At 38.7% G+C, this 17,094-nt stretch overlaps 2 protein-coding genes across 16 annotated transcripts in view; one reads left to right on the forward strand and one right to left on the reverse strand.

The window, feature by feature from the left end:
- The window catches only part of Spata1 (spermatogenesis associated 1), a 38,863-nt gene extending 32,207 nt beyond the window's left edge, over positions 1-6,656 (forward strand). For 8 of the 15 annotated variants that reach the window (XM_085677586.2, XM_085677588.2, XM_085677585.2 and 5 more), the window contains 2 exons: positions 2,115-2,185; positions 6,336-6,656. In XM_085677586.2, the coding sequence (XP_085533712.1) occupies positions 2,115-2,137 (23 nt within the window). In that variant the 3' untranslated portion in view covers positions 2,138-2,185; positions 6,336-6,656. Of the gene's footprint in view, positions 1-392; positions 1,118-2,114; positions 2,186-5,630 lie in introns of those variants that run through there. The other 7 variants (XM_085677587.2, XM_085677579.2, XM_085677581.2 and 4 more) reach the window with 4 other exon arrangements.
- Ctbs (chitobiase) lies at positions 320-14,525 on the reverse strand. Its single transcript, XM_048453649.3, has 7 exons — positions 14,353-14,525; positions 10,926-11,064; positions 10,269-10,477; positions 6,316-6,487; positions 5,079-5,176; positions 4,624-4,785; positions 320-1,562 (listed from the first exon to the last, which is right to left on the reverse strand). Exons 1-7 carry the CDS (start codon positions 14,485-14,487, stop codon positions 1,371-1,373), a joined length of 1,107 nt encoding a protein of 368 aa, XP_048309606.1. The 5' UTR covers positions 14,488-14,525; the 3' UTR covers positions 320-1,370.
- Between the last annotated feature and the right edge of the window lie 2,569 nt (positions 14,526-17,094).

Genomic DNA, 17,094 nt, shown 5'->3' on the forward strand with positions numbered 1-17,094 from the left:
CAACAACAAACATTTAATCTATGTATTTTCAGGAAGTAATATATATTTATAATGTTATGGTTTATTGTATTTTTATTTAATGTAATATGCACAGATGTTTGTATGTCTGTGTCCTATGTGTGTGCCATAAGAGTGTGTCGGATCCCCTGGAACTGGAGATAAAAGATCCCTGGGGAAATGGAGTTGTGAGCTGCCCTGTAGGAGCTGGGAATTGAAACCCGGCCCTCTGGAAGAGCAGCCAGTGCTCTTACCTGCTGAGCCAGCTCTCCAGACCTATAACACTGTTGTTAGTTGCTTTGACAAAGAGAACAAAAACTGCTTTACATTTAGAAATTTATTTTCACAAAAGTGATCTTTTAGAAAAAGACAGTAAGAATAATGTTCTTATGTAGCTTAAAAGCAAACTGCAAATGTCGAAGAAAAACAAGAAAACTAGGCAAGAACTGAGCATTAATAAGTGAAGGACCATGAATGACTACAAGTATAAACAGTGAATAGAATCAAGTTCAACATCAGCTTCTTCTTACTACAAGAATTTTACACATAAATCTCACAGCAGGTACTTCTAATTTACTGGTTCAAATATTACCAAATTATCTTCTCACGTTTAATTTGTATGCATACTTTTATCTCATGCACTCTCTAATGGATTAAGTGATGCTAATGTGGGTATGTCATGAAGCATTCGTATGTACTATGAGGTTAGGAAGCAGAAAAATCATGTCTAATTATTTTCATGAATCTGAAGAGATACCATATTCCTGGTTCTAAATTTAAGATTTGTTGAAAATAAATTCAACATAAACTGCTTCTCAAAGACTAGACCTTAAAGTCTGTTTGAAGCCAACTATTTCCATTTCAAGTTACAGAGTTCTTGTCAATTTTTTATTAGCATGTAATAATTGTAAAAAATAATGGGCTTCATTCTGATATTTTTATACATGTGTATAACCTAATTTGATCATATTCATTCCCCACCACATCACTCTCTTTTGTCCACTAGTTACACATTTTTTTAAATCAGTAATAATTTTTAACAGTATATTTTAATACCAGGAGAGAAAATTCACCATGAAATTTTGAAAGCAATTTTTCTAACTAAATTGTAATATTGAAACATAGAGGAATATTTAATAGAGTATGTTGACTTGTTTCTTGCTTTTCTATTCCTGGGATATCTAAGATATGTATGTATCTTTTATGTTCAAATGAAAAATTTATTTCTTACCTGTTTTTTGAGTATCCCAATAGGTAAGTTATGACAACATGAAAAAAATATAAATTTTTTTCTTTGCATGAAATTAGACCCACTTATACAACTCATTCTTGCAAAATCTAATAGTCTGACAAAAGATGCTCCTCTCTCTTCATTACAACCATGGTTTTAAGGCTCCCCACATTGCTTTCGTTTGCTCTCTGGCTAGAGTGTCTTCTGAGTAATCCAGACAGTTTGCATTCCACATGCCAATGCCCCGCAAGCCATAGTTTTTGACATATGCCGCCTTTAGTGAAATGCTCTGGGGGTTATCATACCACACTTGATGAAAACGGCCAGCAGGATCCTATACAAAAACAAGTAAATTGGAAATTTACAGAATTCAATACAGCAGAGGAAAAGTTCTTAAATTCAAGGATTCAAAATGCATGCAAAGAAATAATGAAAACTTTATAGCACATTACTTTCCTGCTCTGTTACTTCATGGTTATATACATGATCTTCCTAAATATTATCTTGACTGTCAACTCAGATGTACACTTGAATCATTGTAAATCATGGAGTGTTACATTTATAGACTCTAGCAGGGTCTGGTGATGAGCACCTGGCGCTCTCAAGGACGAGGTGAGAGGATCATGAGTTCAGGGCTAGCCTACGCTACACAGTGAGGCCTTGTCTAGAACAACACAAGACAGAACTAACAGTTCAGATCCCTAGGTCTCACTCTGCATAAAACTGACCGAATCAAATCTTCTAAGGCGGATGCTAGGATTCATATTTGTTTGTCCTCTGTTTTAATATTCCACTGGGTAACTGATATGCAAGTCAAGTTAAAAAGAGAAACTGCTGCTGTCCATTAAAACCAGCTTGTTTGTTTGTTTGTTTGTATTCTTTACAGTTTCTGGAAGTGTGCCAACTTAGGAGTTCAACAGATGAAGATTGTTTGTGATAAATCAGTCAGAAGGACAGGTAATAGCAGCGAAGGAGGAAAGTGCCCTCTGCCTGGGTCTTACAGAATCGATTCTTAGAGGCTGGTGGAGGTGACTCCCTGAGTGACTTAGCACAGAACTGATTAAGAACAATGAACTAGATTGTGGTCTTGTACCCTGTGTCTCTCAAGAAACACATGGGTTATTTAAAAATAAATGAAAGGACCAGATAGATGTAGGCAAAAGAATAAATGGAGGAAAATGTATTAGGAGAAAAAACAGAACTATAGTAAAAAAAATGTTTTATATGCATTAAGAAACCACTTAAAGGCAATTCTGAATGAATGACAGTAATATTTCTATCTGTGGAGGCACTCTTAGAATTAGTTTTTTGATTAGTCTACTTTGAAGAACAATAGTAACTTCAAAAGCAAATAGGCCATGGTACATTTCAGTTTAGTGAACTCATTCAAGGAGGCATATCTCATTCTTCATTCTTTACTTTGTGGATTGATTGGTTTAAGCATGTTTAAAATATACATGATTCTAGAATATTGAGTCCAAGACGAAGCTGCTATTGCTGAACCAAATAAAAAAGCTGAATGATTCTTTTCAGACACAAAAGAAACTTGATTGTACTGTGATTGAAAATGAGGAACATAATCATAAGAATAGACTGTTGCTTAAAGTGCTATCAAATGGCCTCCAAGGCTACCCCAGAATGTTTCATGAATTATTTGACATCAACCAGTATGTTCTGGATAGTGGTTACCACCATACACTCAGTCAGATAAAAAGAATAGCTCATGAATAAAAAGTAAGAGTTCAGGAGCTTTAGACATAAAGAAATCAAAGGAAAAATGCTGTCCACCTTGATTTTATCAGTGGATGCTATGTATTGCATTGAAAGCCACTCTGAATCCCATTGATATATGCAACTAATGTATGTGAATAAAAGTATTTTAAAGTGTGTCTAGGAAATAAAGTAAACATTCTTAACTCCCAAAACTAATCTATTCTTTCAAAGAAACTAAAATGGTGGTTATATCAGAAAATGTGGCTGGGGAGAATGGGAGACGTTTAAAGGACACACTACTTAGTCAGACAAGGAAATAAGTCAGAGAGATGGAGTAAATACCGCCATCACTATCACTAAGAGCAAGGTAGCAAGGGATTACATATTTTAAAATTGCTGATTTTAACTAATCTCACTATAAAAGAACTGTCTGAAATAAGACACATGTAATGGATATGTATATCAAAGCAGGTTGTATACCATAAATAGATAATACTTTCTTGAAATTATATCTGTTTTTAAAAAAATGTTCCTGCATCTTCTCATTTGGTAAAAAAAATTACACCAATGATTATAAAACAGTCTATGACAGTATATACTATCATTTTATATATATTTATTTAAATTATATATAATTGATTATGATAACAATAAAATACTGTTCCCCTACCCTGTTCTGAGTGAACTGAAGCAGGTTCTATGTTAAATAAATAGCTTTATGTATTGCAGTATTTCTTAAATATTTTAATATAATTTCATACAATAGAAATTCCAGGGCTGGAGAGATGGCTAAGTGGTTAAGAGCACTGGCTGTTCTTCCACAGGTCCTGAGTTCAATTCCCAGCAACCACATGGTGGCTCACAACCATCTGTAATGAGATCTGGTGCCCTCTTCTGGCCTGTAGATGTACATGCATGCAAAACACTATACATAATAAATGAATAAATAAAAAAATCCTTTAAAAAAAAAAGGAAATCCCAGACCAATAGATATAGCCAAGTGTTTTCTAAAGATGCTTGGTCATTGCATATGCATGCAATTTGCACATATATGTGCATGTCTGTGCATATGCTAACAGTTCTCAAAACAGAGTTCTAATAATATTGCATATATATGTGTGTGTGTTTGTGTGTGTATGTATGTCCACATGTTTGTATGTTTGTATATGCTATACATACAGATATATGTATGTTTTCTTACGTAATGTCTTTCTGTTTCTTCTAAAATTCCTTATAATTTGTTTTACTTGTAAAATAAAATTGACAGATGCTGTTTTTCAATATAAAAACTATAATGACTCATCTATTAATCTCAGCTTCATTTCCACCTCTCTGGATCTCATTAGAATTGTTAAGCTATTTTGAAATAAATGGAGACTTTCAAACAGAAAACCTACTTTGTCCAAAGCCCTTTGAAAAGCAAATTACCTTAGCATAATTGCCAGCTATTAAGGTTTGTGATATGCATAAACATTCAAAAGGAAGTAGACCAAGCAGAGTATTGCACTAGGAGCGTAACTTCAGTTGTTCCCCAGGCAGCTAAAGTTCCTGATTACACAGACTCAAAGACAGGTTTAGGCACCTAAACAGTAAAGCTGGCAAATTACTAATGCCAACTATATAACCACAAATACAGAATTATGGAAACTAATAAAGATCATACATCGTTTATGACAGTTTACCTTGTAGTTATAATAGGGAGCTTGCTGGTCCTCATCCCACTGGCTTCCAGAAACAGAACTATTTACTTGCTTCATGATCAGTTTGTAGGGCACCTGACGTCCTGCAGCATCGCTGCAAGGAGCCCCTTGAAAAGGAACCTTTGCAATGGTGCAGACGTCATCCTAGAAATACAAAATGTTCATGTTATTATTAAGAAAATTTAAAAATCCAAATAAGACAAGTAATAAAAACTGTTAGAAATAGAAGATTCAGTATAATCTGACTGTACAGAATAATCATTAAATTGATAATAAAATGAAAATGCATGGCATTCAGAAACTTCCATATTAAAGAATTAAAAAGAAACAAAGTTTAGCTTCAAAATATATTTCAGAAATTATTTAAAGTTTCACATTTTCAAAGCAGAAAAAATATATAATGGAGTAATACTACATAACAAATAAGTTGTTATTACCTCTGACATATTCAAGCAGATATAATCATAACCATACCAGGGAATACCCATCACGAGTTTCTTAGGGCTAATGCCCATCTTGATGTAGTCAATATATCCTAGTCACAAGGGGATAGAAAAACACATAATTCTGTTTATATATCTGTTAATATGTACATAGAAGCTGGGCAGCCACGGGAGATCTTAAGTTTGTAAAGACAGGTATATTTGTGCAGATACATCTATGATATAATAAAAGTCATCCCTTAAGAACCAGAAGTCCATGTCATACTTTCTAAGCTTTCATTTTTAATAAGAGACAATATCCAATGAAGATGATATGAAAACAAAATATACAAAATATAATTGGAGAAATGAAAATTGCAAGAAACCAAACTAATTTTATGTGTTAGCTGTTAACATTTTTGATATTTGAGATTCTAAAGCTTCTATAATATTAAAACTTTGTGACAGTGATATTCGAAATTTCTTTTAGAAGTTCAACCATCTTTAAAAATACTCTGTATATTTCCTAATGACTACACAAGAAATGTCCTTGCTTTTATTCTGTAGTAACCTGTAGTTTCGGACACAAAGAATGAACAAACTCCAACTACTCATGAGAACCATGACTGACTGGATCTTGTGCCAGTCCTGTGCAGGCAGCCACAGCTGCTGCAAGCTTCGGAGTGTGCAGTCTTGTCAGAAGACACGTCAGCTCTGGCTTGTACATCCTTTCTATCTACCTCAGGTGGTCCCTGAGCCACGTGTGTGTGCGCATGCGTGCATGTGTGTGCGTGTGTGCATGTGTGTGCGTGCGTGCATGTGTGTGCTACAGTTCCCATAAGTTCCTATTTGTGGTTGAGTCCATATACAACTATTGTCTGCACTCTGACCAGCTGTGAATTTCTGCATTTAAATATCATAATATTAGACAAAAATGTCTTGGCATATGACAAGAGTGTTAGACTTGAAGTATAATGTAGGATCAATAATAATATAGCTATCCCATGATACTGTAATAAGAAGTAAATGAAATTTTCAATTTTTTGTAAATACTGAAGCACTGCAATTTATTTTATCTTATTGTATAATAAATTTTATAATACATTTTATTATATTTTATTTATAAAGCAAGCTTTTGTATAAAAGGTAATTTAGAAAATAATTAGAAAATATTTTAGAATAACTAAAAGGTACTTTAGTGTGTGAGGTTTTGGAGTAAATATTACCAAGTGATCATTTCTTGAATTCTTACCAGTTAATGTCTGATTATAGGGAGCATTGGCTGCTGCAATACATTCTGACCAGATCTGACTTTGCTCATCATAAGACATCACAAAGAGAAAATCACAGGCACCTGCAATTCCAGTGTAATTATAGCACCTTTTGTCTATGTTCTTTGGTGACCAAGCTACATCAAATGTTACCTATGGGGAAAAAACTGCATATTATTTTATATAACATGGAAAAGTATATTATACCAGATTTTTAGCATTCTCTTGCCTTATTCTACTCAAGAATAAAGAACTGCTTACAGTGTATGCATATGTGATTGGACATGTATAGAAGAGGTCTAATAAATATATTTTGTTACTACACTGGGCTGGCTTGCACATGTGTCTGGATACACAAGGACCAGGAGCACAGCACTGTAAAGAAAAAGAATTCCAAATTCCGATGTTCTCAAAGGTTGGCTGGTAACTCACTGACTGAAAGAAGCAGGTTAAATAGTAACACACTATGATGGGGCCCTGGATAAGTAAAGTGAAGCCACATGAGAAAAAATCAAATACAGAAGACATCACCTCTTGGTACTACCTGAGGTATTCTGAGTTAGTCCCTGAATTATAATTATATGACATGGTAGGGTGGACCCAATATTACAGTCAGAGAATTGGGCTTCATTCATCAACTCAAAATGTTTAGCTTATCATTTAAATGATCTTACTTTCTGGACATAGCCAAATGAAACAGGTGATAAAATACCCTTTACTTTGAATGATGATCACCAAGGATGAGTCACTTCAAATATGCTTTTTACTTTAACGGAATATTAATAAGTTTTATTGTATAAAAACTTATAAAATCTCACCAAATGTTTTCCCTTAGTCAGGTACCCAGTAAACACTTACAAATTATAATAAAATGAGTTTTTATATAAAGTCTTTATATTTTGTCTAACTTATATCAGCAAAACTTTCAGACTTTCTCAGTTTCCCCTGTGATTCATTGAGTACTAACAGTTCTACAACAAATGGTTATGAAGTAAAATTTTTACATATTGGACCCATTTTGTCACTGCCTCTTAGTACAAAATGGGAGCTGTCTTGCAGTGGTAGACAGAGTGAGTACCTCTAAACAGTTAAATTCCAGTCTACGCTGTTACTGTTTATATGTCTTGAATACTAAGAGTCTTCGCCTGAATTGCCTGTCATGGTTTATCTTACACTTCTGAGAAAGGAGTGAGTGGTTAGAGACAGGAAGGGCAAAGCCTTGAGTTTTAGTGTTAGCTCGTACAGCTTCCCCTTGCTAAGTCACATGAGGCATCTGTCTTAGTTAGGTTTCTATTGCTGTGAAGAGACACCATGACCATGGCAACTCTTATAAAGGAAACCATTTAATTGGGGCTAGCTTACTGTTTCACAGGTTTAGTCCATTGTCGTCATGGTGGGAAGCATGGCAGCACACATGCACATGGTGCTAGAGAAGGAGCTGAAAGGATGTGATGTGCAGGCAATAGGAAGTGAATTGTCTACCACCCTGGACATAACTTGGACATACTGAGAGCTCAAAGCTTGTCCCCACAATGACACACTTCTCCCACTAGACCACACCATCTAATAGTGCCAGTCTCTATAGAACAAGCATGAGTCTATGGGGGCCATACCTAGTTAAACCATCACAGCATCTGAGTCTACTTTCAGAAGGAGGATGAAGAAAGAACTCTTTACAGGCATTTCCAGCTATTTAACTCTGCATTCTTATGAAGCTGTTCCCCACTCAAGGCTCTCTATTTTGGGCATTTTTGTTTTCTGATCTGTAGCTTAAGAACCTTTGAACCATGTCAGGAATGACTCCTTTTTAAGTGGTCTATCTTTTGTTCTGTTCTTTCCTTTTTTATAATGGAATTCTCAAGTATTATTTCAAGATTAACCTGTATAAATGATATATACCTTTTAAAATCTTTTAATATATTCAGAACTGGCAAGATGGCTCGGGATAAAGGGACTTACCACCAAGTGTGGAAACCTGAGTTCATTCCCTGGTGGAAGGAGAGAAATGACTCTCTCTCTCTCTCTCTCTCTCTCTCTCTCTCTCTCTCTCTCTCTCTCTCTCACACACACACACACACACACATTCATGCACAGATTAAATAAATGTAAATTTAAAAAATTAATTCAACAAACATTTAGCAAACATTTCCTGAGTGCAAGAGTGCTGCCATCATCCAAGTCTAAGCCATGAATCTCCTTCCTACTCCATGTGTCCATCCTTGTGTCTTCTAGTTTACCAATGAGTCTCATATCAGCTCTGCTAGAATCACCTAAGTCCCACATTCGATGAATTAGTGTTAAGAAATTTTAAATAGCATCCTCACGTGATCCAGAGCAAGTTTCATAATCATTGGTTTATAGTGCTTATGATGCTCTACCTTGAATGAATATTAAGTGTATATATAATAGATACTCAAAATATATTATACATATTTTACATAATGGTGAGTTCTACATCCATTGATTCTACCTAGATAAAAATTGTTTGCTAATTGTCTATAGTGAACATGTGTGAATATTTTCTTACCCTTATATCCTCAAGATTACAATGTCACAGCTTTGTATGTAATATTTACATTCTATTGGGTATTATAAGTAATATAAATATGATTTAAAGTATATGGGCAGTTTTGCATAAGTTATATCAAATATTTGCCATTTTGTACATGACGTTAATATCTATAGGTTTTGATATCCAAAGTCCCGGAAACAACTTCCATGGATACCAAGGACAATGTTTATGAGTCCTACTTAAATAAATACTTTGACTTTATTGAGACAGCATCCCACTGTATAGCCCAGGCTAGCCTTGAAATCCCAGTATTCCTGCCTCTATCAATTAAGGACTGGGATTAAACATGTACCACCACATATAGTAGGACTTTAAATGTAGGGATCATTAATTTGCTCAGTGTGGTGGTTTGAATAGGTATGGTCCCCATAGACTCATGTGTTTGAATGCTTGGCCCATAGGTGGTGACATTATTAGGAGGTGTGGCCTTATTGGAGTGGGTGTGCCATTTTTGGAGGAAGTGTGTCACTGTAGAGGTTGGTTTTGACATCTATATGCTCAAGCTACACCCAGTGTGGCACACACAGTCTTCTTTAGCTGCCTATGAATCAGGATGTATAGCTCTCAGCTCCGTCTCCAGCACCTCTGCCTGCATGCCACCATGTATCTCACCATGATAGTAATGGACTGAACTTGTGATACTATAAGTCAGCCCCAGTTAAATGCTTTCCTCTTGTAAGAGTTGCCAAAGAAACCCTAAGACATGACCTTTTTTTTTTTCAGTGCTGGAGGTTGTACCCAGGGCCTCATGAATATTTCTGGAAAAGACTGTAGTATGTGCACACAGGTATTTAGGGTTTCGTTCTTTTTTAAGACCCTGGGTTATCTTACTATGTGGCAATGTTTAACAGCCCTGATCTGGAAGCATGGAGCCCATTGCTACTTACATACTGTCTGGCAAGATGCCTTGTGTTGGGATCTGCTATAATTATGTTCATGGCCTACTCTTACAGTTCTGACTGGCTGTACAGCATTAGTCCTGCAAGCTTTCAGGAGTCCTGAGTGCTTTGCAAATAATATAGAGATTGCAGAGAATGAGGCAACTCCCCAGCACCACTTCTCCATTTTAGTGCCTGCTTTTTCTGCTCTGTACTAGTAAAAGGCGGTTTAGACCCTTCTGGCTTCCTGCTGCCCTACAGCCTGCAGTGGTGCAGTTAATTAGACAAAACAATCCCCATGTTGTATTTTGTTATTACTAGAAATTTAGGAACTTAAATAATATTAACACTCCAGAAAAGGTGTTCTGGGAAGTATATGCAGAAATTCCTTCACCATTACTATAAAACTAAGATATCATAAGTCATATTTTCATGAATATATTGATTAAAAACCAAAAACAACAAAAAATGAATATTTTTTTACCTGTGATCCCTCGATCTCACGATGGAAACATTCTGTGGTTTCTTGGACCAAAGCCGTCAATGCTTCATATTCAGGTGATAAGCAATTAACTTCTTGTTCTATGTCTATATTAATTCCATCCATAAATTGTATTTTGGCCAAATTAACTTTTTGAGCTATCCACGATGCTCTGAAGGTAGGATCAATGATATTCTTCAGGGAGACATCACCTTTGGAAGACACAGACATAATAATACAGATGCTTTTTCAAAGTTAAAAGCCATATACTTCACAAAGCCCAAAATGTCTTTGAGACACATTGTAATCTTTGGAATATTAAGCCTCTAATGTGCTTTCCAAATGGAGAAATCGTATGCTAAATAGCAGCCACTGCTGATTCATCTTAAAAATGGTCACTGTGAGTACAATCACTCTCAGAAGCAGCACTTGCAGGCCAGAAATAAAGGTCAGCATGCTGTAATTGGGCAATCACATTTTCTCAAAAATAAGTGGTTTTTTAACTTTTTAAAAAAAATCAGTATTTTTGGACTAGATTTAACAGTATCTACGATTAACTTTAGGTCTTGGAAAAGAAGAAAGGCATAAAAAAGGACTACAGTAAATAAAACACATACTTTTTTCCCATTGGCTAGGCACATGTGTCTACTAATAACATACCTTTTAGCACTACTCTGGCTCCTTTGGAATGAGCGTAACACATAAGTTCTGGGTCATATTTTCCAAAAACTGCCACAGTTGTAATCTGTGACCAGTCATAAGATTTCCAAGTTTTCTGTCCAACATCAAATACAAAGACCTGCCAGGAAAACAGGGGTGGGCACCAACACTTAATCCGAGATTATTATACCGACATCCAGATACATGAACCACTTCCATGTCAGGTATTGTGGTGGACACTGGGCACAGAGAGTGCAGGATGAAGACCCCAGGCTACCAGTGGAACTGCTGGCTACATGGGCCTGGAAGAAGTACTGGCCATTGTCAAGGACTGAAGACAAAACGAGCACAGTGACTATAAATGTTTACTATGGCAGACACCTAGGATTTAGAGAAAGTACAGAAAAGAAGCAGAGAATGGTTAATCTGGGGTAAACTGTGAGTGGCTATGTCAGTAATTCAGCCCTATTGAGAAGTTAGCATCCTGAGGGAAATGGAGAGAACAAAAGGATTTGTATCTAATAGAAACACTTTATTATAATGGACTCACATAAGAACATCACTCCTCTAAGGTAGCCACTGAAACTCCAAACTGTATCTCAGTGAACTTCTACACAGACTGAATGGCAATTCTGAAACCACAGAGATTCACTTAAGGTTTTGTACTTTTACTATCGATTATATATATATATATATATCAAGCAAAACAAAACAAAAAGTTTGTGACAGAGTTGAAATGAGAAAACCATCCAATTTCCACATTTATGGTTTTTGTGTTCTTTTGCCTGCGTTCCTCATCACCTAAAAGGAAAAGGAATGTGTCTAGAAAAATCTGCTGCTGCTGAAGTGAGAAAGGGACCCAAACTGGAATCACAGGAGGGAGGTGTTAGGATGGATGAGACAAGATCATAAGTGGGGTCTCCACGAAGGTGGGAGCAGTGCAGCTAATGTCACAGAGTTTGATGATCTCCAGCTTCTTCCTATTTCAGATGGAACCACGGATATTTGTTGTTTTTCTGTGTACTCTTGATGGAGCTGACTTAGAATAGCAGTCAAGTCCAATTTTAAAGTATCTAATTTGTTCCTCCAGCATCCTTCCCCTCTCAAAGACAATTCTAGAGGCACAAAAGCATCACTGTTCATGTTCCTTTTATCTCAAGGTATTAATTTATGGATCTTGTAAATTCTTAATGAATTCCAGTAAAATGTAGGAGAGGCATTTTGCTCTGCACTAGAGGCACAGCAATACCACAATCCCCTAGGAAATTAATTACAATAGCATTAAAGCATGCAAGGGGATGCAGGAGCCTGTGATACCATATAAGGGAATCTGCTAGTCAGGTGACAAGAAATTCACAATGACTGCAAGTTAGGGGACTTCTGCAACCTGGAGGATGAAAAGGAAGATATACTTACAGACAAATGAACGTTTGCAGACAACAATCAAAGTCAAAGTCCTTACAACTAGGTATTCTAAGACTCTGGAACCAAAGGCAGCTACAACACAGAAATGCTAGCGAGAATGGAACCATATAAAATTAATAAATTAGGTGACACCCTCAAGCAGCATCTTGAGGACCACAGAACTGTTCATTTTATCTGGTGATCCATTAGTGTTTGAAGCAGGGGTGGCACATGACATTGGCACTAAAAATAGAGGCTTAGGGGACCACCGGAGGACGGATGGGGAAGGGCTGTGTAAAGCACTAACCATAACCACAAAGGCCAACATTTAATTCTCTTATCCTCTTATTTTTCAGAATTAACTATGCATAGTTCATTTTTTTTCCTGCCAAGCAACTATCCAATAAACTACACACACAATGTGAAACTGAATGACCCAATGTTTTAATTCTCATAGTTAAGATTCAACTTGTTAAAAACAAAAACCCCATCTAGGGCCTTTGATAAAACAACAACCACTCTCAATCTTGGAAATCCAAAGGAAGAGGGTGCTGAGTCTGACATGGTGGAGAATGATGTTGTGTTTAGGTGACTATTACTGGGATGAGCACCAGGACCAAAGCAGCTCAGAGAGGAAAGGGTTTATTTAGTTCATGCTTCCACATCGCAGTTCATCCTCCCAGGAAGTCAGGACAGGAACTCAAACAGCGCAGGAACCTGGAAGATTGCTCAGCCTGCATTCTTGGAGACCCCAGGACCACTTACCCAGGGATGGGCACCACCCATAATGTGGCTCCCACATCAATCACTGATTAAGAAAATTCCTTGCAGGCTTGCCTACAGCAGGATCTTCTGGAAGTCTTTTCTCAATTGATGACCCCTCCTCTCTGAAGACTCCAGTTTGTGTAGAGTTGAGGGAAAGACAGCCAGTACAAATGGTGCTGATCCTCAAGGCCCCAGTATCCCCCCGTACACACACATATATACAGTGGGAGGGAGGTCGTATCATCTAGTCTCCCCATTTCAAAAACAAAAAGCCAGTGAAGGCCTTGTTACTATGAATATATCAATGTGCATACTTTTGTTTCTTTGTGTGTGATTCAAAAAGCTCACAAATACTATATAACCCACTAAGTATTGAGTACCACAATAAATCAGACTGTTATAAAATCACTTAATTATGGGGAGGAGCTTCAGGCTGAAACCAGTCAACTGACTAATCTCTGGCTGGAAGTCCAGCCAGATCATAAAAATGTAAACAACTATCCTTTGTTAACCAACTACTTCTCTTTCAGATTTGGCCCGTAATAAAAGACCCATTACTCAGAATCTTAACTTCTGAGCCTTCTATAATGAGTGCTGCTCATGACCATTGCTCAAAGAAACGTTAATGGATCCAAATCTTTCCCTTTATAGGATGTTAGGTTTCCACAGTAGGAAGAATCTACAAAAACAGTAACTATTTTTTCTAAACAATGTGTGCAAACACAGGGATTTAAATATCTATGCCTCAAAACCAAATACAAGGCTAAGACTCATGAATTGTTCTTTCTTTGCTCCAATTTGTTAGACTCGACCCTCTGACCTCTCTGACTTCCTCCAGGTCCAGCTACTGCTGTCAGTTCGTTATGTGACTTCATAAGCCTTAAGATTGGGTTAAAGGAAAGTTTACTCAAATACTTGTTTTTGTCCCACTCCTGGGTGGGTGAGCGTCCATAACGAAAGAACTAATCCGCTTGAAGAGTAAAGGTCAGCAGAACGTCGGGAGAACCGGATCTCCTACCCTCGCCACAGGAGGCTGAGCAGGCAGGGACAGGAGCCAGCCTTGGGGAAACCGTGGGGCTGGAGCACTAGCGGGCTCAAGCAGCGGCCGGGGAAACCGCCCAACCCCTGCGCCCACAGTTCCCGTCTACTCTGAAGGGAATCGGAAAAGAGGAAGACTCGGGTGGTTCACGCTGCTGTGAGCGCCGCGACTTCTCTTTCGGCCTCGAGTACCAGACCGATGGGCAGAGAGAGTGCTGACCTCGAAGTCGGGGCGATGGCGAATCGGTCGGCAGAGCGCAGCGTCTGAGCACGGGCAGTCCCCAGCCGAGAGCCGGAGCGCCAGCAGCGGCAGCAGCAGCAGATGTGTGAGTCCCGGGACAGCGCTCAGCTCCATGCCTGGGGTGCGGGAGGCCCGGAAGGCACCTCCTGAGGGGCGGAGCCTGCTGCAGAAGGGCGGGGCCTGCCTGCCTGCTGCGGGGTGCCTGTTGCCTAGAGGGCGGGGCCTGCTCGGTGGGGGTGGGGCCTAGAGGGCGGGGCCTAGAGGGCGGGGCCTGCTGCAGTGGGGGTAACTTGGGGCCTACAAGGTAGCTCAGCTCGATCACTTTTATCTTCTATGTCCTTTTTCACCGTGCCATGGTTGTGTGTTCTGAAGGATTTTTGCTCATCCATCTTACAATTGTTTTAGAATCATTTGCTTAACATTGCTCCCCCCTCGTATCCATGTCTGAAGCTCAGTGCCAGCTTGGCTTGTGGTAAATACTTAATAAATCCGTCGTAAATACTTAATAAACTCCAAGAGCTCATGTTTTCTTTCTAAAACTAAAATTCGATCAGAAAGAAAAAAAAGGGCATTCTTTTCCAAGTCTCTACACAGGATGTTAAAGAAAACATGTAAAATAAATGGAGTGATATTATTATCTTATTACCAGATATTTGCTTGTGTGTATTGTGATTTCCCAGCATAAAATAAAGTGGATTTAAAGATAAAAATTCCTTGCAGTGATCTCTGCGTTAGAGTCACAACTTCACGAAGCACCTTTCCTTTTGTTATCAGAATGCGACAGGGCAGTTTCAGCAGGCTCCATCACGGTGGGTCTCAACCTTCTGTAGCGCGAGTTCTAATCGGTCTAATGTCAAAAACCCAGAGTCAGATATTAGGGGGTGGAAACAAAAGGATCAGAGAAGCAGAGCAGCCACTAATTCTTACCTCTACGAAATCCTCAGACTGAAAGGGGTGTCCCGACTATACAAGTCCTCAGAATGAATGTCTCCTCCAGCCCTATACTCCTCTCTCTGCCCAGTCATTTCCCTTCCTGTCTCCACCTCCCTAGGGAAAGGATTAAAGGCTTCTGACTCCCAAGTACTGGGATTAAAGGTGTGAGCCACCACTGCCTGGCCTCTATGACTAACTAGTGGTTTAGCTCCACACTCTGATCCTCAGGCAAGCTTTGTTATAGCACAAGCAAAATATCAGCACAACCTTCCTATGCTGTGATCCCTTAATACAGTTTCTCATGTGTGATGAGCCCCCTCCCCAACAATAAAACTATTTTCATTGTTAATTCATAATGAAAATGCTTGCTACTGTTTTTTATCTTTTTTATTCATTAATTTATTTGTTTATAAAAATTTCCACTTCCTCCCTCCTCCCCATACCCTCCCATTCTCCCCACTCCCTCTCCTCCCCCCCCCCACTCCTTCCCCTCCTTCCTCTCTGGTCCTAAGAGCAGTCAGGGTTTCCTGCCCTGTGGGAAGTTCAAATTCCTCCCCTCTCCCTCCAGGTCTAGGAAGGTGAGCATCCAAACAGACTAGGATCCCAGAAAGCTAGTACATGCAGACAAAACAAGACCCAGTGCCATTGACAATGGCTTCTCAGTCAGCCCCCATGTCAGTCACATTTAGAGACTCCGGTTTGATCACATGCTCGTTCAGTCCCAGTCCAGCTGGCCTTGGTGAGCTCTCATTCGATCAGTCCCCTTGTATCTGAGGGTGAACGCATCCCACACGGTTCTGATTTCCTTTTTCATGATCTCTCTCCTTCTGCTCCTCATTTAGATCTTGGGGACTCAGTCCAGTGCTCCAATGTGGGTCTCCGTCTCTATCTCCATCTATTGTCAGATGAAGGTTCCCTCTAGTCCTGCCTTTCTTGCTCACGTTCTCCCTCCTTCTGCTTCTCATTTGGACCTAGGGAGTTAAGTCCAGTGTTCCAATGTGTGTCTCTATCTCTATCTCCATCAATCGCCTGATGAAGGATCTATGGTGATATACAAAATATTCATCAGTATGGTTATGGACCAGGGCCAGTTCAGGTACGCTCTTCTCTGCTGCCCAGGGAACAATCTGGGGACCTCTCCTTGGGCCTGGGAACCCCTCCAGAATCAAGACTCTTGCAAACCCTAAAATGGCTCCCTTAGTTGAGATATATACTTCCCAAGTACCATATCCATCCTTCCTCCCCCCTCCCATTCCCCCAAGCCATCCCCAATCCTCCCCCTCTCCCTTCTCTCTAATCATCTCCCCTTACTTCCACCCCCACCCCACCCCCTGCACCCAAGTTTGCCTGGAAATCTTATCTACTTCCAGTATCCAAGAGGATAACTATAAGATTTTCTTCATATTTCTTCATATTCTTCATATTCACCTTCCTATTTAGCTTCTCTAGGATCACGAATAATAGGCTCAAAGACCTTTAACTATGGCTAGAATCCACTTATGAGTGAGTACATACCATTTTCCTCTTTTTGGGTCTGGGTTACCTCACCCAGTAAAGCGTTTTCTATTTCCATCCATTTGCATGCAAAATTCAAGATGTCATTGTTTTTTTTTACCACTGAGTAAAACTCTAATGTATATATGTTCCACACCTTCTTTAACCATTCTTCTATTGAGGGGCACCTAGGTTGTTTCCAGGTTCTGGCTATTACAAATAGTGCTTCTATGAACATAGTTGAACAAATGCTTTTGTAGTAGGTTAGGGCATCTCTTGGGTATATTCCCAAGA

Source organism: Myodes glareolus, chromosome 17 (assembly GCF_982192425.1).
Source record: "Myodes glareolus chromosome 17, mMyoGla1.1, whole genome shotgun sequence".
NCBI lineage: Eukaryota > Metazoa > Chordata > Mammalia > Rodentia > Cricetidae > Myodes > Myodes glareolus.